The 27533-nt window shown below is 35.2% G+C and overlaps 1 protein-coding gene across 1 annotated transcript in view; it reads left to right on the plus strand.

The window, feature by feature from the left end:
• The first annotated feature begins 5541 nt into the window (after positions 1-5541).
• The window catches only part of LOC577309, a 51388-nt gene continuing 29396 nt past the window's right edge, over positions 5542-27533 (plus strand). The window contains exons 1-20 of the mRNA XM_030996730.1: positions 5542-5752; positions 7453-7605; positions 8515-8652; positions 9566-9772; positions 10291-10491; positions 11080-11238; positions 12544-12681; positions 13468-13674; positions 15899-16087; positions 17423-17578; positions 18172-18309; positions 19493-19699; positions 20406-20603; positions 21702-21857; positions 22251-22388; positions 23237-23449; positions 23920-24123; positions 24598-24753; positions 26284-26418; positions 27068-27274. Coding sequence (XP_030852590.1) covers positions 5542-5752; positions 7453-7605; positions 8515-8652; positions 9566-9772; positions 10291-10491; positions 11080-11238; positions 12544-12681; positions 13468-13674; positions 15899-16087; positions 17423-17578; positions 18172-18309; positions 19493-19699; positions 20406-20603; positions 21702-21857; positions 22251-22388; positions 23237-23449; positions 23920-24123; positions 24598-24753; positions 26284-26418; positions 27068-27274 — 3511 coding nt within the window. The remainder of the gene's footprint in view (positions 5753-7452; positions 7606-8514; positions 8653-9565; positions 9773-10290; positions 10492-11079; positions 11239-12543; positions 12682-13467; positions 13675-15898; positions 16088-17422; positions 17579-18171; positions 18310-19492; positions 19700-20405; positions 20604-21701; positions 21858-22250; positions 22389-23236; positions 23450-23919; positions 24124-24597; positions 24754-26283; positions 26419-27067; positions 27275-27533) is intronic.

Genomic DNA, 27533 nt, shown 5'->3' on the forward strand with positions numbered 1-27533 from the left:
CTTACTTATTGCACTTACCAAATTGCAAAGGAAAAACTTTCCATTGATCTCGAACCGAAGCACATTGACCGGAGTAATCGGGTTGGCAGGCAAAGAGAACCGGCAAAATCAGCGGGACCTGTGCCACCGAGACCAATCATAGTTAAGCTGACGAGCTACAAATACCGACAGCTACTAATATTCAACAGGAAATCCCTCAAGCATACCGGAATCGGAATTCAGGAAGATCTAACTGATTTCAATAGTAAACTGCTGGCTGATGCTAGACACCATGTGAAGGTAGATGCAGCATGGTCTTCCGATGGCCGTATTTTTTTTATCCCGCGATCTAGCTCAGCGAAGAACCAGAAGAAGATTATAAGATGTAAGGAAGATCTTGACCTTCTTCTTTGATTTGATACGTATTGACTTTCTCTGCCTCACCATGAAAACTATTCCTCGAAATCTCTAGTATTTTTAGTGAAACACCAATCTTTTGTGCTTTGAAAGTATATATATTTAAATATAATTCATTATCTGTTATATATTATATCAAATAATTAATTCAAAATAGATCTATTACCCGAATGTGTCTCTTTTTAATTTATCCTGTGTGTATGGGTGACAAGTAAAAAAGAAGAATTATATCAACTTGTTTATCTCTTGTATGCAATTTATAAGTAATGTTATGAATATACTTTATGCTGTGACCCTGATTAGAGTGCAGAGTAAAAACAATATAGTTGTGAATTGAAAATAATGTTTTTTTTCATGTTCACCAGTTTACGTCTATATTAAAAAAAATATTATCAGTGTCATCAATAATAGCATACTGCTCCATGTTTTCTGTTGTTCACAGATATCACAGTTTTGTTTATATTTGATGATGTACTTGTTCTGTTTTCAAATTTTCATAGTTCTAGTTGATACTATTATTATTGTTGTTGTTTTGACCTAAATACTTTAAGAATACATAGTTTTCACCATTTTTTCTGAATATGATAATCCATCGTAACTTCTACTAGCTCATAAATTTCTGAGACTTGGATAAACGAGACAACCTAAAATAATTTCAATCTAGATGATTATAATTTGTTGAATGTTAACCGGTTATATGGGCGTGGGGGTGGTGTTGCACTATTTGTGAAGAAAAAAAATGTATACTGTAAGGACAGACATTGTTTATAATAAAAAAAAAAAAATTAACATGTGAATATTTGTTTATTGATTTTTTAGATAAAAAATGTAAGAGGTCTACTGTTGGTGTCATTTATAGAAAGCCGGGATCGAATCATGAAATATTCCTTGAATTTTACAACAATGTTATTAACAAATTACAAAGCTTCTGCTGAACTTTGGAACAAATTACCTTTAAATGTAAAAAACTGTCAAACCGTTAACCTATTCAAAACTAGTCTCAAGACACATTTATTCAAAATTGCGTTCGATGATTAATTATCTCTGTTCACTTTGATGTGTATTCCATATGTATTGTTATTTGTAGGTTTATTTGCATTTTTAGTTTTGTATAAGATGTAATTGTATATCAGTCTATTTTGTGTGTATAGCGCTTAGAGACTTCGGTGGTAAGCGCTTTATAAGTAACGTTTTTATTATTATTATTATTATTATGAACATAGGCATATTTATATAACTGGAGATTTTAATATTGACTTACTTAAAGATGATGATACTGTTAATGAATTCCTTTGGCTTAACTCTGTCCTTGGTGTATTCCCGATTATAAAAACCCCAACTCGTATTACACCAAGCAGTGCTACGCTTATTGATAATGTATTCACCAATGTAGTTGACTCAGATTTTGATTCAGGTAGTCTATGTTCAGATGTTAGTGACCACTTACCCATTTTTCTAGTCTCTAAAAGCTCTAATAATAATAATACTTATCAGCCTAGCTCATTTCGCTTTACTCGGAAATACTCAGATGATAATATAAGAAATTTCCAATATGATCTTTATCATGAAGAATGGACTAATCTCTATAATATGTCAAATGCTAATGATGCATATTCCTTTTTTATTAACCGTTTTACTCAATTGTTTGACAAGAATTTTCCTCTGTCAAAAACTAAACAAACTAAAAGACGCATAAAAAAACCTTGGATTACAAAATATTTATTAAGATGCATAAAGAAGAAAAATCGTTATCATAAACACTTTCTGCAAAACAATACATTGGATAATGAAAGAAAATACAAAAAATATAGAAATAAATTGAATAATCTGTTAAAGCACGCAAAAAAAATCATACTTTTCTAACAGTTTAAAGTTATATAAAAAAAATAATACTAAACAGACTTGGTCAGTTATAAACTCATTACTAAATAAGCCTAAAAAATCTTTACCTGAATACTTTTTTAATGGAACTGAGAAAGTTTGTGATCCAAAACATATCTGAATTTAATCAACATTTTATAAACTGATGTAGACAGATAACCACATCAATGGTCAGTTCTTCTAACAATACTTCTTTTAAGGATCATCTGACTGGTTCTATCAACAATTCTATTTTTTTAAATCCTATAACAGAAAATGAAGTTCTACAGATTAGTAAATCACTACAAAACAGTAATTCAGTCGGATTTGATAATCTTAGTACTAACTTAATGAAAAAAAATTATATTTTACATTGTACAGCCAGTAGTATTTATATTTAATCTCTCTCTTTCTACAGGCTTAGTCCCAGATAAACTAAAAATAGCTAAAATAACCCCCGTATTTAAAACAGATGATCCTCATAAATTTGATTATTATAGGCCAATATCTATTCTGCCGTCTATATCAAAGTTGTTAGAAAAATGTATTTATAACCGATTATATTCCTTTTGTTTAAACAATAAAATTCTCACAGATTCACAATATGGCTTTAGGAAAAATCACTCTACTACACATGCTTTGATAGAATTACAAGATACAGTTTTGTCAGCAATTCATACCAATAAATTTTGCATTGGAATTTTATGGACCTTTCAAAAGCCTTTGATATTGTTAATCATAGAATACTTGTATCCAAATTAGAACACTATAGGGTTAGGGGCTTACCACTACCTTGGTTTGAAAGTTATCTTTCTAATAGATCTCAATATGTAGTTTATAATAACAGTTCCTCAAATTTTTCTTCTATTACACACGGCGTACCACAAGGTTCTATCCTAGGTCCTCTACTGTTTTTAATTTACATTAATGATCTTACACATTCTTCTGACAAATTTAATTACATTATGTACGCTGACGATACTACTTTAATTTATACCCAACCTAACACTCATAACTTACAAAATAATATCAATACTGAATTAGACAAAGTAACAAAATGGTTCAAATCAAATAAATTGTTGATAAATCCTAGTAAAACAAATTACATAACTTTCTTCCATAGGCAGTCAAATTACACTAATTCGCTTGATAATTTGTTTATAAAAATAGATGAGGTTCCATTAAATAAGGTAAATAATGTTAATTTTCTTGGTGTTTGTATTGATTTTAATATGCAATGGGACAGTCATGTCAATAAAGTCACTCAAAAGGTATCTAAATGTATTGGTATATTATACAGATTAAAGGACTCGCTTCCACCTTCAGCATTATTACTACTTTATAATTCATTCATGCTCTCATATTTAAATTATTGTGTTACTGTTTGGGATAATTGTAGTCGAACTAAATTAGATAAATTATTTAAATTGCAAAAAAAAGCCCTTCGCATATGCCTTGGATGTCATTATCGTGCCCATTCTGCCCCACTGTTTAGAAAATTGAAATCTCTTAATATTTGTGATTTGTACTACTCCATTGCCCTCCTTGGTTTCTTCTACTTTCAAAATAAATTACCTGTTAATATTTTTCAGATGTTCACTCTTAATTACCAGATACATAACCACAATACCCGTTTTAAAGATTCTTTTCACTTATGGCCAGTAAAAACAAATAAGGTAATAAAATCAGTACGTCATAATTTCCCTGTAATTTGGAACTCCATCCCTAAATATATTTCTGATTGCAAGTCAATTAATTCCTTCAAAAAAAAGTTGAAGCAGTTTCTTTATCTCAAATATGTATAGTTACTTATCTTATGTTTATATTTGTGTTATATGTTTTTTTTTGTTGTTTCTTTTTATTTAATGTTCGTTTTTTTTCTTCTTATTTTAAATCTTTGCTTTACATTATGCTATGAATGCTTTGGGAACTATGCGTGTACAAGGCCTAAGGGCTTTATTTATGTAGTTCCCCATTTCATTTCTAAATTTGTTCATGAATAATTTTGTATCTTTTGTATCAATGTAATTTTTAATCGAGAATGAAATAAATGCGAATTCAATTCAATTCAATTCAACTTATGCTTCACCGTTATTAGTTTACTGTATATACGACACTAAATGTGTATTACTGATCTTTTAATTATACTTATATAGTTATGTTGATTTTGCTATTTTTGTTGTTGTTGTATGTTCTAATAATACCCATCAAATCTTTTTCTTTTCAATGGTCACTCTGTTAAACAACAAATTCCTGAGTTCACTTTTTGAGAGTATGTACATTAGGTCTAGCAAAATGTTCTCTCACCCCCTTCCCCCTTTTCCCGTTTCTCTCAGAGTGCCCTGATAATTACCTCGAAGGACCGAATGGGAATTGTTATTCATACCAATACTCCTCGCCATCATCATCGGCCAAAGACTGGGCCAGTGCTCGCGGTTATTGTGCCGTCACAAACGATTCTGACCTCGTCGTTCTTAACGACGAAACCGAGTACGAGTGGTTCGTCAATCTTACATCGACAGTCGCTCCAAACTCGTCATGGTGGTTAGGTAGGGGATTTATACTTTACTTGTGATAAATATTACCATTCTAGTGATAATGATGATGATGATAATAATTAACCATTATTGTAGTAACATACACTGTTGGCCATAAAGTAGGAATAGTATTTCTTACATATTTTGATGCATTGATTGTGACAATATACCTATATATAAATATATACATTTGATGTTTTCTCAGAACTTTACGGATCAATCTCCTTTGATCAGTAAACTTTCAAGAAGATATAAATGTTATCCATAAAAAATAAACCTTATTATCACAATCATTTCTTGAAAAGAGTTAAGATTAAATTATTCCAACATTATGATATTTATGAAGGTGATTAAAATATATAATATAAATAATAATTATAGTGATATCGTAACGAATCATCAATTGTAATACGTCTATTGCTTTTGATGTATTTTTTATGTGTACTTTAAAATAGACCTATTTATTAATTGCATGCATATATTTTTGAACAATAGTTTCTTTTGACAACTTAAAAGCTTGCCAGAGGCTTGCCAGAAGTAGCAACATATAATGTATGCCAAGTGTATTCCATCTATAGAGATGCCATTATTTATAGCAGGTGAATGACATGGTTGGAAACAAGGGTTTCGGGAGAGAAACATGCCTAAATTGAAATACATTAGTAAACATGTCTATACTATCCATTCAACAAGAATTATTATGGGGGGAAAACAGATAAATTCATAAAAATGGTTCATTATTCTTCGTATGACATCAGGTTATCATGATAACTCAGTTGAAGGAGATTGGAGATGGATTGACTGCGGAGGAACCACTGATTGGCAGCGTAACCTGTGGTCCTCTGGTTACCCTGGCAACGAAAGAGATGATTGTGGTGTCCTCTTGCCTACCGGAGAGATTGATGACGTCGTATGTGACATTCCAATCAACTATTTCTTATGCGAAGTCAGCCCTAAAGGTAATCTAGTACATGTACAAATGCTATTTAGTTATTTATCCACTAAAATCCTAACATCAATTAATCAACTAAGTTGTATTGCAAAGTTAGCCTGAAAGTTGTTGTGGTCTAGTGGATATATCACCGGGCTGTAGATCACATGGTTCGTGGTTCGAGTCCCACCGAAGGGCAAGACAATAGAGCCCCGTAATGGCAGCCATGCTGAAGCCGGTCTATTATTGTGGAGCTCCGGGAGAATTAAATCTGACAGACATGAACCCACTATTATTATTTATCATTAACAATCATCAACTAAATCTGTAACATCAATGATAACCAAAAAATAGTCCGAAATTCGAGCACTACTTTCATTTTTGTGTATATAATGATTTATCCACGTTTTACTGATTGCATTTCAAACAGGATTTAATAATAAATAGGACTAATTCATCGTAATTTTAATATTAATGTACTTTTTTATATTTGTGATTGATGTTACATACTGTTTATACAAAAAAATGCACGGGTGTAAGTGTGATTTTCGCTGTACCACAACATTAGTTATGAACTATATGAACAAAACATATTTAGAATGCTTATTTAAACTTTGATGATTAAAGTATACCATAATGAATGAGACTGCATTACATAATGTGTATTGATGTGACCAACGGAATAAGAATACCCAAATCCCCTTTTTCTTATCTGAAATAAATCCGTTTTGAAAACACCGTCAGTTGCCATCAAATTGTGAGAGAATAAATACTTAACATGCAATGACTAATCGTTATCTCAATTAAGGGATCGGTAACGATGTTTCAAGATCATACGTGATCACTCCACGCCCATCATCAAATAAATCTGTGCTTTTCAAACAACATTGATAAGAATGGCATTATAACTTCATATTCAAATACGTTTAAACGTTCAAAGTGTCCTTAATGTTAGATTGAATCACTGTGGAAGAGATAAGACAATTAAGAAAAGTTACCACTCCTCTGCTGCTTACAAGTTACAACTTGTTAACTTTTTTGTTTGATTTTTCCATTTAATAGTTTGCATTGACACTATTTTATTAATGAATACGTAATAAAATTTCATGTTTGTATATATGCGCACATTCAGGCAATCAAGCTGGATTCTTGTCACATTTTATAGGATTATGCAATTATGTTCGCTGTTAATTTAATGAATGATTCGATGTAATCAATTTTAAGTTTTTGTAATGCTAAAGTGTAAATTATGGTTATATTTCATGCAATACGTGTAGATATATCTTGACAAATTTACCACCATATATGTACACAAGTGCAAGCTGCGTGAACTGTTTAAATAAAACCTCTATTGAATTTAATCATGTTCAGGTGTTCAAATACAAACACGGATCCGATGTGAAAAAACACAAATAGAAATAGGGAGGGGGAGGGGTCAACTGATCATGAAGATAACTGCGCAAGAGAAATGCTCGATGTTTGTGATTATCTTTAAAGGACGTCATTTGAGAGAATCGAGTTTTACTGGTTTTAATAAACACTTCACTTTTCATTCAATCATAGTTTACATTATTATCGATCTATTGATATAAAAATCACCTGTTTCACTTTTATTTTATCAACTTATATACGATTATGATTCATAGTTCTCCTTCCATATCATGTAAATTGCGCCTGCTTGCATATCTAATTGTAATTAGTCGTTTATTTGTATTTTTATTCTTTCAGGTTTTACACCAGACGAAGCCAGACCAACCAATCTAATTGCTGAAGTAACATCCACCCTCACTGTTACTCTGAAGTGGGATGTTTCCCCTTTTTACTGTGATGTGTTTGGATATCGAATCCAAGTTACCAATGAACAGATGGAAACCACTCAAGGTAAACATGTGGTTGCTGTTGTTGTGGTGGAGGTGGTGGTGGTGGTGGTGGTGGTGGTGGTGGTGGTGGTGGTGGTGTGATGTGATGTGTTTGGATATCGAATCCAGGTAACCGATGAACACATGGAAACCACTCACGGTAAACATGTTGCTGTTTTTGTGGGTGTGATGGTGGTGTTGGTGGTGGTGGTGATTTTACGTTAATTTTACCTTTTTGGGGGAGATGGGCCCTCTCCCCTGACGCTCAAGGGGAGGGGTGCGATTGTTCAGGTGAACAAAAAAAATAAATAAGTGCTCAACACCCCCCTCTCTTATCTTAGCTTGGTGACCCGACACTTTTGCAATGTACTGAACATGTAAATTCTTTTAGTTTTGTTCATAATGATGTAATAGTTATCTAATTCATTTGAGAAGAATTATCGCAGATTATTTGCTATCTCTCAAATTGATTTAAATAACATGTGCCATTTTGATAAAACGTTTGGCATTGGCAGGCGCGTATGCAAGGGGGGGGGGGGAGATTCTGGATGTTGAACCCCCTCCCGGCCCCTCCTTTAACTTTTTTAATGTGTGTGTTTTGGAGAAAATTCCCCCCCCCTTTGTTTTTTATAAATATTTTGTTTAATAATAAATAATAATAAAAAATAATAAAAGATTGTGGTAATGGATGACATCAAAAGCTGACCTCACCCCCCCCCCCAACGAAACGAACTATCGATCGGCCAAATTTTGAGACACACACACACACAAAAAGTCCTCTTACCCCCCCCCCCCCCCCCCCGAATTATGTCTTCGTCATTCGTAACATGATTATTATCAGTAAAAACTATACATATTTTAGCTAATTGTTTTTTTTTTTGTTATCGATTAATAATACCAAAACATATTGCTTGTCTTGTTGTTGAAACAGAGGTGGTCTATGGAGGTAAAACTAGTGAGGTAGAGATATCTTTGGACCGTGTCAGGACAGAGTATTCCTTCACTGTGGCTGCGTGGACGATCTTGGATGAGGAACTGGCTGTGATTGGTCCAGCTGTTGCTACGACAGGTAGGTACACTGTCTCGGAGTTCAGTCCGGCATGGTCACAATTCTGAATGTCATGTACAACAAAATGTAATTGTGTAGTTTTATCAGACATCATCCTATCATTCATATCACTACCATCCCAGTATAGCTTCCTGAGTAGTCTGCTAAACTTGATGGAATAGATCTACTCCATCAAGTATCAAGTATCAGCAATATTATATTTTTGCCTCGATTTGAGCGCGTGCATGTGCATGAATGGCATTCCATAGTTTGACTCGGTGCAGAAACGAAAGTTGCTCGCGGACGGATCCATTCAAAGCTCGGTAATCTTTCACTATTTATTACCATTACCTGTATACGTCAACACATTTTAAGGGTAACTCAATGAGCTCTTCATGTTTAGTCATTTATGGCACAAGGTACGGAATCAGTGGCCAAATCGTACGTCTTGACAAGAATATACAGTAAACCCGACGTAGAACTGCGCACATGGGACCGAAGACGGAATTTCTTGGGGAAACGCGCAACAGTCTATCCATCGCATAGACCTTCATGCGCATGTGCAGAAACTCGCTACCTGATTTGTCAAAAGTTCTCGAGACTTGAAAAAGTTTTATTGTTTGAAGAAAGTACTAATTTTGTTGGATTTAAAATAACCCAACTCTAAAGACTAAAGAGATTTAGAAGAAGGCCATCATCAGATTCACATTTATTGATTTAAAACTTTGAAGTTTGAGTCAAGTCAAGAAAAGTATACATTTATCTGATCGTCTCATGATCACAGTTCACACTGACTGATGTTGGTGTTCTCACAACACAAACACCAGCTTTTGACACAGAACTTGAAATCACTCATTGAGTCATTCGATTATAAGACGGGCTTAATGTCTTGAATCTGAATATTTCATTGAATCTTCGCTTCTTTATATTCCAGGTTCTTGTCCGGACAGTTATGAGGAGAGCCCCGGTGGACGATGTTATCTGTTCAGAAATCTGACCAATGGGGAGTGGTGGCCGGCAGGGAGGAGGTCATGTGACAACACAGTGGACGGTGACCTTGTGATCATCAATGATGAGGAGGAATTGAACTATATCATGAACAGGACCTCTGAAATTGATCCAGATGGAAAATGGTGGATTGGTAGGTGTTTTATGACTCATAGGGAATGTATTGATTTATAAACATTACCTCCTCTTTATTTGACTGTTTTTTTTTGTAATGCTAATTTATATTAACATTTGTTATCATAAATGTATATGAAATGGAAACAAATTGAGCTCTATATTGTAAATTGTACCTTAATTTATACAGATGGAATGTGGTTGATTGTCTTATACATGTATCTCCATCTTTGTAGGTATGTTATAATTTTTGATAGAAATTGTATTTAGTATGGGTTAGAGTAAGGACTCTTCTGCATCCTCCATATTTTGTAAGAAGTGGTATTTTCTAACAACTTTTGCAACAGAATGTTCCTTGCTATTCATTTTTTTGATAGTACTGGAAAAATTCCAATGATAATTAGCCAGCAGACTTAGATAAAATCTATAAGATTTGTCATTAAGACGGAATATTTGCCTCTGTCTGCCCCCAGCCCAGGGACATCATTCCATTGAACACTCCTTTGATTTTCATTTTCTTCTCTTAATTTCAACCAGGACTATCTGATCTTACTGCTGATGATGACTGGCAATGGGTGGATTGTACAGAGTCTAACGACTGGCAGAACCGTCTCTGGGCACCGGGTTACCCCACCTGCGATGATACACACGACTGTGCAGTCTTGAACCCCGATGGCACCATCCAAGATGACGCTTGTGATCTACGCATCAACTCAATCTGTGAGATATCTCCTAAAGGTAATATAAAAGTTCACCGCACCAACAATACAAACCTTGGCTTTTAAGCGAGGTTTGTTGTTGCACCACATTTTTTTCTCAACAGAGATAGTTGGCCCTTAAAAAAGGGGTAGTGTTGAGATCAGTTATTTTGTATTTTTCCAGGATTAAAGTTAAGAATGTGATTTATGTAGGAAATTTACCTCAGCACACGTGTCATATACAGTGTTACCTAAAAAGAACATTGTTGATTATTTCAAAGAGTATAATGTGCAACCCCAAAACTCTGGAATAACTTACCATTAGAAGTCAAGAAATCACCATCTGTGAATATCTTTAAATCAAAACTGCATGCACATATTTTCAATTAACTGTAAATTTAAGCATATCAGGAGCTCTTATTGCATAGTAGAATACATAATTAATGTTGGATAGTTTCTGTGCTCTATAAATGCATTATTATTATGATTATTATTATGATATTGATTACAAATTTGCATGTGTAGGGAACATCTCTAAATGGGGTGTTTTTCGATTTAATCCTGTCATAACAGCATGTTTTTACTATCAAGGATCAAAATCTTGAAACTAATATTCTTACCATTGTAGAGTTTGATGAACAAGCTGTGATGGTTGGAAACCTGATGGTCTCTGCATCCTTACCCACCAGTCTAGAGGTTTCATGGTCTCTGCCTGTATATGGCTGCAGTGCAGTCGGGTACCGCATCTATTATTCCATTGCAGATAGCATGGACGACAAGGAATCCAGTGAGTTTTCTTTTTTCTTTATTCAATGCATGGACTCGGTGGAAGAGAGTTCATGGTATAGGAAGAGCATTGAAAGTTTTGACAGCTGTAAAATAGCCATCAAAGCTTAAAGAAAGTTGTGAAAAAGAAAAAAAATCATATTGCCCTTTGGGAATCTCACTATTCTATTCGTTCAGTCTTTTCAGTCAAAGTCTTAAAGGAGCACTTAGAAAAAGAATATTTTCTTACATTATGGAACTGTTTTAACTTTTGTTATAGCTAATTACAAACCTTACATAACATGCTTTTCAGTAAGCCCCTTGTTTTACACGTGTATGTTGTATCTGAACTGTCCTTAAATACCTTTCATCATATTCAAGTTACAAGTTTTCCCCAGTTTTGAACGTCTTTAAAGGTACTATGTCCCATTTGCAGGCCAAACAAATGAAAAGGTTAAATTCCAACAGCATTTGAAAGATAATACTAATTTAAAAGTTCCCTAAAAAAAAAGGGGGGGGGGGGCTTGAAAATGTCTTTAAGTGGGACTATTAGTTGTCAAATTGACTTAAGAGCTATAGAGCCAGTAAGTAATAGTCTGATTTGCAGACCATTGTACCAAATGGTCATACGTTTTATGTTGCGCAAAGATTCAATCAGTTTAATTTTGGCCATTACAAGAAGTGGGTTATTGATGTAGACAAATGCTCATGTACCCTTTACAGCTCATCTTATGGATGTTATTACCAAAGAAGAAAAAAAGCCAGTCAGTCACTCAATAGTGTCTGACAGTGAAGTCTAGCAAGTAAACAGGTTTCCTTGCATAATTTGAATATTAGGACACTGCTAACGTTTAAATTTCACAGATAGGACATACATGACATATTCATAATTCCTGTTAAGTTCTACAGAATTTGATGTTGGCTGCAAGAGGGACATAGTATCTTTTCATTTGTTTCAAATAGCAATACTTTGTATAATCTGAAATTGTTGGTGCATATAAGAACAAATAGTCATGTTCGATTTAAAAAAATGCAAAAAGGTCATAAGATTTAAACAAGAACCAGGTAATGTCAGATGAACAGAGGATTGGATTGATACAAGGCATAATAGGCAGAGGAAAATAATAAATAAATAATAGTTCACAAACATGCCCAACTTTATATACAAAGCATAAAGCATTTCAAGGTAGAATACAACGTAAAATGAATTAATATAAATAAGACAAAATAACGGGCCTTAATCAAAAGCCTATTTAGACTTGACAGGTTGATCAATCATTCACTTTAGTGATACCGAGCTTTTTTCCCTCTTTCTTTGGGGGGATAGTGTTTGTACAAGGAGGTGATGCCACGCACGCAGTCGTACAAGATCTACGTGCCAATACGACATATAATGTGACAGTAGCTATCTACAACAACAAGGACATTGAACTGGAGGAATCTCAAGCTGTTGAGGGAACAACAAGTAAGATTACTCTTTCTACTGCATGTATTATTTTTTTTTACTATGGTTCAAATTGAGTCACTTAAAGTCCCTCTGCACTACTTATAGCTACTTGCGCCCTCTATATAGCAAACAATGCCTAATTGGTGCTTGTTGGTCTCCCATGATCCTCTTTTTCTTATTTTAATTTGAGAGCTGACTTGATGAGATAACCACCTGTTAGTGACTGTGCAGGAAGGTCTAATCCCCCTGGCCAAACAAGTACAGACAGGCTTTAAATATTAAGATTAATAGTTTGTTATATGTTCTTGAAAGTTGTTGATTTGTTCTCCATTGTTTTCTCAACATTTCTGGTAGAATAATCCCTGCCATGCCATCCATGTTATGTTTACATTAAAAAAGAAAAGACATCATTTATTGAGAGGAATAATATTAAATAAATTCTACACCCAAACTCACCAATCATGTAGTCTTTCTTTCCATGACATTTTTGATTAACCTTACAAACATATAATACTTCAATTGTGTCTTCAAATGAAGATGACAGCTAAGGCACTGGTTAATTGGCCAATCATTCAATCAAGAATTCAATAAGCAGATAATAATGATAATTATCAAACTACTCTAATGATCGATGATGGATAATTAGCAACTTTAATATGTGATATGTGAAATAAGTGGGTGATAGAAAAAAGATCCTTCATGATGAAACTATTTGCATATGAATGTATATAATCTTAACTTTAATAACTTGGAGCGGTAGCCAGAGTTCTTTCAAGATCCCCTCATTCTGTTGTCTTCATTCAGTGCCCTGCCCGGCTGATTACGAGGAGGGCCCAAACGGTCACTGCTACTGGTTTGCTGTGACCACGTATGGTTATATGTGGCATTGGGGCCGGCAGGGCTGCTCTGAAGAACCTGATTCTGACCTGGTCATCATCAATGATGAGGAGGAGCTCGACTTCCTTCATAATCGTACAGCTGAGCTGGCTGAAGATAGGGACTGGTGGATTGGTGAGTGTTAGTTTAATTTGATTTGATGTGATTTCATTTCATTTGACTGTTTGATAATTTGATTTGATTTGATGTGATTTGATGTGATTTGATTTGATGTGATTTGATTTGATGTGATTTGATTTGAATTGGTTTGATTTGATTTGATTTTATGTGACTGATTTTATTTTATTTTATTTTATTTGATATGACTGATTTTATTTTTTTGATGTGACTGGTTTGATTTGATTTGATGTGATATGATTTGATTTGATTTGATTTGATTTGATTTGATATGACATATTTGATTTGATGTGACATATTTGATTTGATATGATTTGATGTGACATATTTGATTTGATATGATTTGATTTGATTTGATTTAAGTTTGTTTAAAAATTGTATTACATAACCCAATGAATGCAACCTCAAAGTAGGATCATCCAAATACAATAGAACATTTCACAAGAAATATATAGGATTTGGTGGCAGTTCCTCATGTATTGCAGTATAAGATAGGTAATTAATCATGTAAGAATATTACCAACTAAGAAGGCATGTGATATATATGAACAGGGAGTAAGGGACCTATAGTTTCTGCTATGCTAGGCAATTGTATAAAGTTTAGTTGGTCATATGGAGAGAACCATTTGTGAAAGAAGTATAAAATTGTACAATTGAATGAAAAATGCTTGAAGTCTGAATAAGCAATAGAGCTGTAGAGAAATACGCTATATGGCTTTGATGAGCAAGTGTGGAAAGCAAAACGAAAGGTTTTGACATCATATGGAAGAATGTGTATATGTTCTCAAAATAGCTTTAAAAGGGTGAGGTGCCTATCATGTTTACCTTATCAAAGATTACATGCTCCACCAGTGACCCACTTAAAAGCTACATGTACTTCAGTGATGCAGAGTACATATATATATGGTAAAGATAAACAGAATTTGATGATCATAACCTAAAGTAATATATACTGTATGTCAACAGGCTTTACAACGGTTAAAATCACCTCAATACAGAGCCAGCCGGTGGAAGACTTCGTCTAGAGTCCAAAGATCTATACTCATTTTAGTTTTATTTGTTTGTACAATAGTAATTGCGTACTGCACCAATAGATTCATTATCTGCACAGGGGCTTTGCTACTGACAAGGCTTCGAGTCAAATTTTACAATTCTTAAATATCCAGCATTGCACTTAAAAGTTAGTTTATTAAGCTATGGTCATGTGTCTTTCTTTCTATCCATATTACGCTATTAATTTTTTAATAGTTTTTTTGCCATAAATGTTTTTTTACTTTTCTTTCGGTTGGCCCGTTTCCTATTTAATTGTTTGGAACAAGCAAACATGACCTTTCACCTCTCACTGTTTGCAAATGGTTATGACTGCCCAAACTTTGATACTTCGTATTTCAGTTTCTGTGCAGGCCTTTGCATGAAATTATCATTTTGCCTTTATTCAATTTTATCCTTTGAATGTTTCATATTGATTTTATAGGCCTTATTTATATCTCGGTCTCGTGATTGGTCCCTTTTAAAGTCACTGTCCAGATGATGCAAGTTGGATTTGAATGAAGGACATGTGATATGAAGATCCAAAAGAAGACCACTAGACCAAATCATATCTCAAATGTGTTACCTTTACCATGTTTCCTTGTAAAAAAGAGATTCCTGGGCCCTAAATATATTATATATATTTTCTATTGATCCAGATTGATCGCAAATTCTCCAGTCAATCACAAAATCAAACATTTCCATCTGTTATTACAGTATAAGTATGTTGATAATGATATCAAGTTGTGTTCAAATCAATCATTGTTAGAAGATGGGGCCCTAGAATTTCTCTTTCCACCTTTGCTATATTTCTTTGAGCAAGGTCAGCTTTCATTCACCTGTTATGACGTCCACGATTATATTCTTTAATTTTCATTCTTGGCTGTACAGTGTGTTTGTATTTTGTATGCAGAGATATTCAGAAGGGTATCCTTGTGGTGTCAACAGTAGGAGACCAGCCTGTAGGTCCTGTGACCAAATTCTGGGAACAAAGGTTTGAAAGTGTTTTTGTGTTCCCTCATGAATACCAAACAATTTTGACTTGGGCTGTCCCTTTGAAAATGCTAGGCATTTTTGGTAGGGGTCAACAAAGGTCACACAGGGCTCTTGGTCAACACCCATCTCCCTCACAGCAGACCAATGTGCCATAATTATCTTACAAGATAAACTATCCTTGCCTTCTGGCCTGCAGGACTGTCCAGCTCTCCAGCTTGGTCCTGGACTGACTGTGAGGAACTCAACCCTTGGCAGGACACCCTATGGGCACCTGGTAATCCTCAGCCCGAAGGCTACGGCTGTGCTGCCCTTGATGATTCCGGAGAGGTCGTAGACAAAGGCTGTGATATCAAGCATCATTTCATCTGTGAGATATCTCCCAGAGGTAAAGACACCTTACGGTCACCGTATACAGTCAAACCTGCTTTAGTGACCACCTGTCTACAAAGACCACATTTTTGTTTCCCTTGAAAATGGTTTCTCATTGAAACATGTACTAAAGGAACCTGTCTACAAAGACCACTTTCTGTGTTTCCCTTGGGCGGTCGCTATACGCAGGTTTGTCTGTATATCTTAACTCTTGTAGCAATTCCAAAATCGAAATAGATTTTCCACAGAAGCCTAGAAATTTGCTTTCAGTATTTTGTTGTTCCAATTGAATTTAGCTTTTTTATTTGGAGTAGTATTTCATCTAGCAGTGGAACAGTACTCATCATGTTAAAGGTGGGGTGAAATCCAAATATAAGTTGATTCCTGTTGATGATTCCACCAGAGCTGACCACCTGTTTACTATAGACCATACGTGCTGTAGCATCACCAGGAAAAGAAAGGTAATGTGGAGGTATTGTATTGTGAGCATATGCTGAGCTGGGGGAAGTAAAATACCACTGTCTCTTGTTAGCTCAATAATGATTGACAGATGATGTCATAAGATGAATGAGATCTGGAGCATTTTTTTTAGGGTGGAGCTTAGCAGGTCTGAGAAAATTATTTTTAAAAATATTTAAAATCTATGAAATATATTTAGATGTTTGAATAACAAAACATATGTTGTATGCAGCCCTGCACATCAACAGGAATCAAATTTGGATTTCACCCGATCTTTAAAGTTATTTTCAAACTATTCATCCACCATTGAAAGGATGTTTTGGAAACTTAGAAATGGAGCCAATAGATATATTAATTAGATAGTTTGTTGTTGCAACTTAAATTGTTGTTGCATTATCGATACAAAACAATTACATAATGACAAATTAAGAATGAGCCGGGGGTCACTAATGCAGATAACCTTATAGTACATTGGCCAAAATACTAAATATTACATACATTACTATAATAAAATTAACAAAACAACAAACAAACAATCAAAGTAAGAAAACTAAACTGCAAGTAACATGTTAAATTTCCCTTTCTGGAAACAAACTCATAAAAATTTTTAAAAAAATTGTTGTTTAAAGTCATCTAAGCTAATTTTAGTGAGGGAGTGAGATTATTCCATAGCGAAGGGCCCTTAAAAATATTGAATTTTGGGAAATCAATGTGCTGACTTGAGATAAATGCTTAAACAAATTCCTGAAATTCAAGCGCAAAAAAATACAAAATGCTCAAGGCCTGGAAACTACATGAAAAATATATAAAAAAATCAGTGTTGTTTAATAGAGAGTACATGGAAGAAATGGTGTTATACAAATGATTACTGTATCATCATTTAATCATTCAGGTTTTTCAGACGAGGAGGAGAATGTTGAGGAAATCAAGGCCAGTCCGTTGATGTATGGCATGGAGGTTAGCTGGACCCTAGCTCCAAAGCATTGCAACGTTGAGGCTTACCAGATCATTTACAAGGAAGACATGGAGGAAGCCAGGGAATTCTTTGGTAAGCAAAGGCTGTCGGTGTCCGAGTTGGTTCGTTGACGGTGATGTAGGTTACCGGTAGTTTCTTTCCTCTTAGAAGAAGAATGAGCTGCAGTAACAGGGAGAGTGTACATCAGAGAGAAAGAGATAGAGATATAGAGAGAGAGAGAGAGAGAGAGAGAGAGAGAAAAGAAAAGGGGAGGGGGGGGGGAGAGAAGGGAGATCCAGGGAAAATGGGAAAAAGAGACAATGATTTAAGTAAGGATTAACAGGAAAAGTGTTGTCTAATCCTCTATATGTTCACATCGTTGTAAACCTCTCCCAGATGCTACATGTAAATAGCCACGAAAGGATACCCTGAACCGATCTTTCGAAAAAAGGCACTTTTAATTCAGTGTACAGATAGGATCAATAAATTAAGATTTTAACCAGGCAGCTTTTGTTAGAGTTTGGCACTTCTGGGAAAACAATGCAAAAGTTAATTTAAACAGTTTGAGGGAATTTTAGGATGCTGGGTTTTTGTTTTAATTTAAAACTCCAAACATTTCAAATGGGCTTCTATCATGGCCACAAAAATTATAAAAACTAGTACCTTTGACCCATTTTTCTTTCCAGATCTTCAGTACGGAGAAGATTCTTCATCTACAATGGTGACTGGCCTTTACCCTAATAGAACGTACAACGTATCGGTAGCAGCTTTCCTCAACACGGAAGTGCTATTGAGCCCTGTAGGACCAGTACAAATAACTACACGTAAGTTACTCAATGAGTAGAAACCTCCGCAAAGAAGCATAGTTTTTATTTTTTCTTCTCTTCTTTAATGTTTCATCCCATTCTATCATGCTTGGAATAGAGCCTGTCTTTCAAATTTAGTATCAGTATTTGTTATGCATTTATAAGTTAATGAGAGATAAAAATGGAAATTTGATTTAACTGTAGATTTGTGATCAAAGTGATATTCATGTGCCTGCATTTTTATGAAGTCATTCAGTGATACTTTTTGACGACATAACGTTTAGATTTAGAGGGTATATGGAGAGGAGGGAAATAAACCAGGGATTTTATCGATCAATGCAATTACAAATTGATTGGATTGGTTTATTGCAAAAACACATCAGTAGCCTTGGCTAGAATATTTAAGAAAAATAACCAAGTTCATAGTTATTCCACATGTCAGGCGCAAGCATATCACTTGCCTCTTGTTAGAACGCAATTTGCCCTTACTACTGTGGGGTCCACTGGACCTAGGTTTTGGAATTCCCTTGAACTAAGAATAGCGCAATCAGTCAGTATTTATGTATTTAAGCGCAAACTGAAGTTACTATATTTGAGTCGATATCGTCTAGATTTATAGTTGTGATCAATATTTAAGAAAATTAATTACTATATAGGTCAGCATAATTCTAATTCCTATCTCTCACATCTATTCATCTGTCTGTCTTTTTTTGTTTTTGTCTGTGCTTCAGTCCTGTTGCTCGTTGTATTTTCCTGTTTCTTTTGTTTATAGCCATTATTTAGTAGTCAGTAGATTTTATTTTATTATACTTATTTATGTTTATATTTTATCAGTTGTTTAGTTAGTTTAGTTTGTCAGCACTTAAATGTATGCATTATTCTTATCTGACGAGTTTTGTTCTTTTAGGACATATTCATAAGCTACTCATGAGGGACCTTAAATCCACAAGCCTTGCTTTCAACCAAGGTCACCTCATCTTTCTTTTGTAACGCCATATACTGTAAACTTGTTATATTCATGTCATATTTGTAAAGTGTGTTATGAAAGAAAGATAAATAAAACTTGAAACATCAAACAAGCAGCTCGCAGGCTGAAAATGTTCAATTTCCAAACAAATTTAAAATATAGAGAGATATAAACATATACAAAACTAAAATACATATTGTAAGTCAACTTAAATTGATGTTTTCTTTGAAACAGCTGCATGCCCTGATGACTACGAAGAGGGACCTAACGGCCACTGCTACCGCTTCAGGATTCTAGACAATGGAACGCGGTGGATGAGAGGCAGGCAGACGTGCGATAACGTGGATGATTCCGACTATGTCATCATCAACGATGAGGAAGAACTCAACTTTCTTCTGAATCGAAGTGCAGAGGTGGATCCCGAAATGAACTGGTGGATAGGTAATTCATTGGATTTTTGTAAAGTTATCAGGGATTCCTATTTTCAGGGGTGCAGGATTTTAGACCCCTCTCTGTTTCAGGCCCATGGGATCAAATATTTCTGGGTCTATTTTCAGGGAAGAAAGGTATACTAACTGGTATCCCTGAGTTACATTTTCAAGATTTTTGAACACCATAATATTCCTATACTATAATCATATTATGATTATGATGATGAGGATGATGAGGAAAAGGAGGAGGAATGAAGATGATCGTTTACATGGTGATGGCAATGATGAAGATAAAGAGGATGAAGTTGATGATAGGGATCGTGACAATTATGATTTTGTTGATGATGATACATGATAATAAAAAATGATGATAATACATGATAATCTTGAAAATGATAAAAATAATAATTAGCAGTAATAGGGATTGTACATGCTGTCATGTCTTTTTCACTAGTTACAAGAACTTATTAGATGCCATCCATATGTCAGTATTAAACAGTGTAAACAGTACCTGGACATAATGATAAACAAAACCTTTCAAAGCTTATCGATGAAGAGCATTTATAAACTCTTTTGATTGCCTTTAGTACATGTATAATCCGATATTTTGCATTTATCCTGCAACTTATTCTTTTATGTGCAAATTCATTAAGGAACACATGAATGTATAACTTATAAAACTGATTGTGAATGTCATCATCATCATCATTATCCAGGTCTGTCTGATTTGTCCATGCCTGGATCCTGGGGATGGGTGGATTGTAGCACCCCTACAGCAGGGCAGGAAGGGCTATGGGCACCGGACTACCCCACCGGTCAGCCGTCCCGCTGTGCGGCCCTCCGGCCTGATGGACGGGTAATTGACCTCCCCTGTGAGACCAGGCTTAGCTACCTCTGTGAACTCCTTCCTAAAGGTGAGAATGCTCCCCAGGGAGTGGAAAATCACATACATTGAGTGCGGGTAAGCCTGAATCCGATGATCGGGGTAATAATATATATATCTGTAAAGCGCTTAGGCACGTATTGGGCAAAAAGAATTTCCGTTTCGGTTTAATAAAATTTGGAGTGGACTATTAGGCTATTATTATTATTATTATTATTATTATTATTATTATTATAAAGTGCGTCCCAGAAAAAATGAAACCGAAACTTATCGATGTTTTATCATAACTTAATCACAATTATAATTAATAAATGACACATCTTTGGAAAGCTTATATCCTCCTCTTTCATTTAATGCAACTCATATGATTCATATCTCACGCATGAGTGATTAAAAGCAATTTGAAGAGAGGAAACCAAAAAGTCATTTGGCGGGCGGTATCTGAATTTCAAGGAGAAAATCACATTTCTAGAAAGTTCAATTTCTGCTCTTTCATATGACACCTCAATCAGAAAAAATGAGCCAGGAATAACAAAGTTCTGTTTGTTTAAAGTAAGGCTTGCATTTCCATAATTTGATCAAACAAGTTCGTTTTCACTGGCTGCCTGCTGTAGCAACGAACAGAGCTGACAAAAGAGAATCTTTTTACCCTTGGTGCAATTCGAGTGGTAATATGGAATTCAGGAATCTTTTTACCATTACCCTTCATATATGCATGTAAATCGTTTCAATTGTTAAGAATACTCCCTACGGAGTGGAGATGGTACACATTTGTGTGTAGGCTCAAAATCCTCTGACCAAGGATAATAATTAAATGTATGACATTGTAAAGTGCATTAACATATCAATGAAATACGCTATATCAGTGTGAAATATTATAAATATTAGTGGTGGTTATTTTACCTGACTGCTAAGAAAGCATAAATTCTTGTTAGAAAGCAACCATATAATATTGAAATTATTACTATGCCTTGACACATCTATATTAAACTACTTAGTTTGGCACCTGTTTTGTTTCCATCTTCTGATTAAAACATCCACAGGGGCAGTATTTGGATCTCTGTGTCTCTTTATATCTCCTTTTAGCACCAACCATTGTCTCACATATTCTCCCCTTCTACACCCATAGGTTTTGATTCTGATGCACTCATGGTCTATAATGTAACCGCACAGGGGTACTCTAACTATATTGATGTTAGCTGGGTGCTTCCTGAGAATAATTGTGATGCTATTGGCTATGTCATCTACTACCAGATGTCAGATGGAACAGGGGAAAGAAAATCAGGTAAATACATGTACGGTAGACAGTTTTTTAATTTTGTTTAACTTAGTTTGTAATTAAAATACTTTAGAATTGTTTTGTGTGGGTAAACCAAGGGCAAACTTCATTTTAGGCTCAGATAATTGTAAATGATTTTATTAGTAGCACTGAGTGACAATGTGTGTAGCATACAAAATATCAGATGTCATCATTATTTTATGATTGATTACAAATATTTGACAAATTAACATATCGATTCGCTCATCTTAAACCAGAATATGTAATGTATGTTATCTGAAAGATTGAAGTTTCCTGAATATACTGTAAGCACCAAGGTTATCATCTGTTTTTCAATTTTTAAACAATTAAGAGATGAAATGACATTTGTTGGGATTGCATGCATCTTCGTTTCCACAGTGTATGTGAGTGGTGGAGAGTCTACCAGTGGTGCAATTACAGCGTTACCACTTGGCGCTTCATACTCCATGACTATAGCAGTGAGCACTAGCAAAGAGATGGAACTCCAAGAAACGGCACCAGTCAATGCATCTACAGGTAGGTTATCTTTTCTGTCGGTAAAGTGAAATGAATCAATTATTTCTTACGTGGCAAATTGTCATTATATATATATATATATATATATATATCTCTCCACCTATATGACTTTGATTAGGCTTCTAAGTATATCAACTAGGTTTGGGGGAATAGCTTTAGATTTAGGCTTATGGTTGGGTATTACAGGAATTTGGTTTTGGTTAAACATAGGTTTTGAATGGAGTTGAATTGAATGTTCTATTATCTTTTTGTCACAGCCAGTGACTGAATTAAGAAAGGGTTACAATTCTAAAAAAACATACAATTAATGAATATATTCATGCACTTAAATTATGAGGATATATGATAAATTTAAAAAATATATAGATGATCGAAGAACGTGCATAAATTCATACATGCATATATAACTAAATAGAGTTATCATATTCAAGAAAATAATATCCACATTGAATATGTACCCAATTAAGGGTTGGAAGGGTTGAGTTATATAGCGTTTCAAAATGGGTTAAAATTATAGTGGGGTATACAGTGATATTTAATAATATGATTGCAGGGCCCTCAGGGAGAACAGTATTAATACTAATGAGACTACCCTGCGTAAACAAGACGTAGTATTATTATTATTATTATTTATCGTCACAATACCTCTCACTTTGGAAATTTAAATTCTATGTTCACTTTCAGTACTATTACTTTGATCCTAATTGGTACCTTTCTGCTAGGATGAAGACTTTTAACTGGCACTCCAGAAATCTCTACTTTACCCATATTTGAGTTTATACCTTTGTTAAGATTAATCTGCTTGTATTTCAATACCATGGCCATTATTCTGTATATACATTACTCAGCTTCATCTTGCCCGGATAACTACGAGGAGGGTCCCAACGGAGGATGCTATCGCTTCCGGCTCGAGGACGTCGGTACTTGGTGGACGTACAGGAGACAGGCTTGCGTCTTTGATGTCGACTACTCGGATCTCCTCGTGATCAACGACCAGGAAGAGTTTGACTTTGTGATGAACAGGACAGCAGAGATGAGCGCTGATGCTAGCTGGTGGATTGGTGAGATGTCTTGATATTATGTCTTTTGGCAAGTTTTATCTATCCTGCGATGTACGTGGCACAAGGAGAATATGTGTGTGGCATATAAACAGTTTAAAGGCATCGTTTATCAATTTTAAATCTGAGATGCATGGTTCTACGTGTTATCAGTATCTGTGATATGATGTAATTGAAGCCCTAAAAAATTGCGCCTCAAAAAAGTAAAAATCTTTGAATGAACAGTTTTACCATACTCATTTTCCCCAATAGACTGTAGTGTTATAAAAAGCGCAAAATAATGAAATTTCGAATTCCAATCATAAATATCTTGATAATTAGACCGGCGATCGGCTTGTAAAAGTCATGGGGTTCCTGAATGACCTAAAGGTTTATAATTATTATTGCAGCATGAGCTAAATCCAGGATTTTGTTTCAGAATCTGAGACAAAGTTACCCAATCCCGTTAATGCTTGTTGTTATTTAATTATCAGGGTACACTGATCAGTCCGTAGAGGGAGACTGGAGGTGGATGGACACTTGCGAGGAATCTACTGCTTTCCAGGGTTCCCTCTGGGCTCCTGGTTCCCCCAGCATCCAAGCTCATGACTGCGCTGCTCTCCAGCCCACAGGTGATGTCATTGACCTCGTCTGTGATGCACTCATCCGTGGCTTTGTATGTGAGGTGGCATCTAGAGGTAAGAATGGAGAGAGAGTTTGTCTTTCTTTTTATTAAATCAGAATATTCAGAAAGAAATAAATCAGGAGAGGACATTAATTATTTTTATATCTCATGAAATTCTTTAGTGTTCAAAACAGATAATGAATTTGTCCAAGTACTGCAACAATATATATATTTCAATGTAGGATATTCAAAATTATGCTGCTTTTAAATTTAGTATGTTGTCCTTATAGGACATTTACCTGAAATTCAAAGCCATGAGGGAGGTATTTTCCTACCCCATATATGGCTGAGAATTGTTTGGTCCAATGTACATTATACTTGTAGATATGGAAAGGAAACTTATGTTATAATCCAACTTTAATAAAGAGGTCAGAACGCAAGCTTTTGACTCAATAAGCCCAATTGGACATTCTCTACAGAATGACTTTTGCCTATTGAAGGCTTATCCAAATCTGATCCAGATATTACATTCCCATTTCCAATACAGAGTTTGATTGGGGAGATGCTAACGTCCAGGATCTGATGGCCACAGGAATCACGGTTGGTCTGGAGGTGACTTGGACAGTGTCTTCAACGAGCTGCGATGTGATCGGATACAAGATCACTTACCAGCTTGATGAACCCGGTTCACAGACAGAGTTTAGTAAGTCCATCTTAGCTAGGATAACTCTCGTACTATAGGTGACAGTGTCTTCAAGAAGCTCAGGGGGGTGTTTCACAGAAATTCTAAGTCGAATTTAACTCTAAGTTGGACTTAAATATTATGGAGAGCCATTTGTAGCCTTACAATGAAATATATTCAAAAGCAAAATTGTCAGTATTTTAGACTTTTCGTAAATTTCACATCGAGAACATGAAATGTCCCATGATAATATAAAATATGAATGATATGAATCAATATTCTATGCCTTTTAAAATAAATTTTATAAAATATTTTGAAGGATGCTAAAGTCCAACTTAGAGATAAGTTCAACTTCGGATCTTTGTGAAACACCCCCCCCCCCTGATGTTATGTTGTATTGGGTGAACCGTTTATTATCAGTTTAATGAACCTGGCTCACTGTCAGAGTTTAGGAAGTCTATTCTAGGATATTTCTCGTACTATAGGTGACAATGTCTTCAAGAAGCTATGATGTTGTGTTGTATTGGGTGAATCGTTTACTATCAGTTTAATTAACCTGGCTCACTGTCAGAGTTTAATATGTCAATTCTAGGATAAATCACGTTCTATAGCTAACATGTACGTAGGTGTTGTCTTACAGAAGTTTTGATGTGAGATAGATAGATAGATAGGGTACAGGGTTACTGAGCAGCTATCCTGCACCATTTGTAATCTTGTAGTAGAACTGGGCTTTGGAGAGATGGAAAGGAGAGAGAGAAAGTTCTTTTTGAGAGAGAGGACAAGGGAAATGGATTGATTGTTCATATTACCTGATTGCTAAAATATATTTGTGGGTAACCCATGGGAACTGTTTCTTTGCTTCCTATCTGAGGGACTGAGTAATATGAGGATAAAGGCCTTCACCATATGGCTTTAGTTCATTAACTCAGCCTTTATCCTGTGTCGACTCATTTCCGAGACTATTGCTTCATCCACTGAGCTACATCATCATGTTGACTTGATCATTGCCTACAGGAACCTAGTGGTACCTGCATAGAGTCAATGGGAATGTGAGAGTTAAGTAGTCAACTAGCTAATAATATGCCTCATGCATTGCAGTATAACTATAATTTCTTGATGGAAAGTTAAAGGCTAGGTCGATTGAAGCCTATAGAAATTTAAGAGTTCAGGAATCAACGAGCTAATGATATGCCTCACACATTGCAGTGAATCTGTAATTTCTTGATGGAAAGTTAAAGGCTAGGTCAATCGAAGGCTATAGAAATGTAAGAATTCAGGAATCAACGAGCTAATAATATGTCTCATGCACTGCAGTGCCGAAACTTGCAGTGACACTGTAATTTCTTGATGGAAAGTTAATTAAAGACTAGGGCCCTGTTGCACAAAACTTACCATGGATGGTAACTACCATGGAAACCTTGATTTTGATTGATTGTTGAGCCCTGTTACCATGGTAGTTGCCATTGAAGGCCAAGTTTCCAGTAAGTTTTATGCAACAGGGGCCAGGTCAATTGAAGAAAGATGTGGATTGCTTTAATTCCCCTACTGCAGTGCTTGTGTACGGTGGAGACGTTGATAGTGTTACCATCTCTGGGCTGCTACCTGACAGGAGATACACCGTGGGTGTAGGAGTAATTCTCAACCTGGACGCTGAGCTCACTCCTATCACTACCGTTGGAACCACATGTAAGTACAGGTCTTGGACCAGGTACACTAAAAGTCATCGCAAAGACTTTATAACAAATCATTTCTAAGGCAATAATTCAATACCCTTTTGTACTGCCTATAACAAAATCATGTTCAAGTTATTCGATATCTCAACATGATATCCACTCATATTAAAATGATGGTGAACAGGACTATTGAAATTACCTTCAGTTGATTTTCGAAGTACATTTAATGTGTGATTAGTTTGAAAATAGCATTCAATTTAGAATAGGAGCCATGAAACCAAGAGGTTCACTTGTGAAAAGTTTGTTGTTCTTTAATTCACAGAGAGATTTTAAATTAGAATTTATTGATATGAAACAAAATTACTAGATGTATTTTCACCAACCCTCCAATTTTTCCCTCAGAACTATTGATGAAGATTGTTTCTCTCTGATCCAGCTAGTGCCCTGTCTAAACAATTATGAGGAAGGATTAAACAGCAGCAGTGACTGCGACTTCAAGTTTATCCATATCAACAGACTGTTTGAAAAGCTATGCAGCATGAATGTCCTCTCCGTTTGCACAGTTTAATTTTTAGAATTATTGGTAAAGGTTTTTTTCTTGCTCTCTTACTCTCTCTCTCTCTCTCTCTCTCTCTCTCTCTCTTTATCTCTCTCTGATTCAGTAACCTGCCCAAACAATTACGAGGAAGGACCAAACGGTCACTGCTACCGCTTCAGGATCCTAGACGATGGTGCTCATTGGCCTACTGGTCGAAGGACGTGTGACAACGTGGAAGACTCTGATCTAGCCGTGATCAACGATCCTGAGGAACTGGCTTTTCTTGTCAACAGGAGTGCAGAAGTGAACCCAGATATGACCTGGTGGATTGGTAAGAGAAATTTCACTTTATTTGTAATGTTAATAATGGACTAATGAGATACACAAAGAGTTGGTTTAAAATGTGGTTAAAATTTCTAGCAATCTTAAGATAAATTGGTAAGCTCCATCTTAAGATGTGACAGATATGATGGGTGGATTGGTAAGAGAAATTTCACTTTCTGTTGAATGTTGATAATGGGCTAATAAAGTACACAAATGAGTTACGGGTATGTTAAAAAAAAGGGGTTAAAACTTCTACCAATTGGTAG

This window comes from Strongylocentrotus purpuratus, unplaced genomic scaffold (genome assembly GCF_000002235.5).
Source record: "Strongylocentrotus purpuratus isolate Spur 01 unplaced genomic scaffold, Spur_5.0 spur5_scaffold_3, whole genome shotgun sequence".
Lineage (NCBI taxonomy): Eukaryota > Metazoa > Echinodermata > Echinoidea > Camarodonta > Strongylocentrotidae > Strongylocentrotus > Strongylocentrotus purpuratus.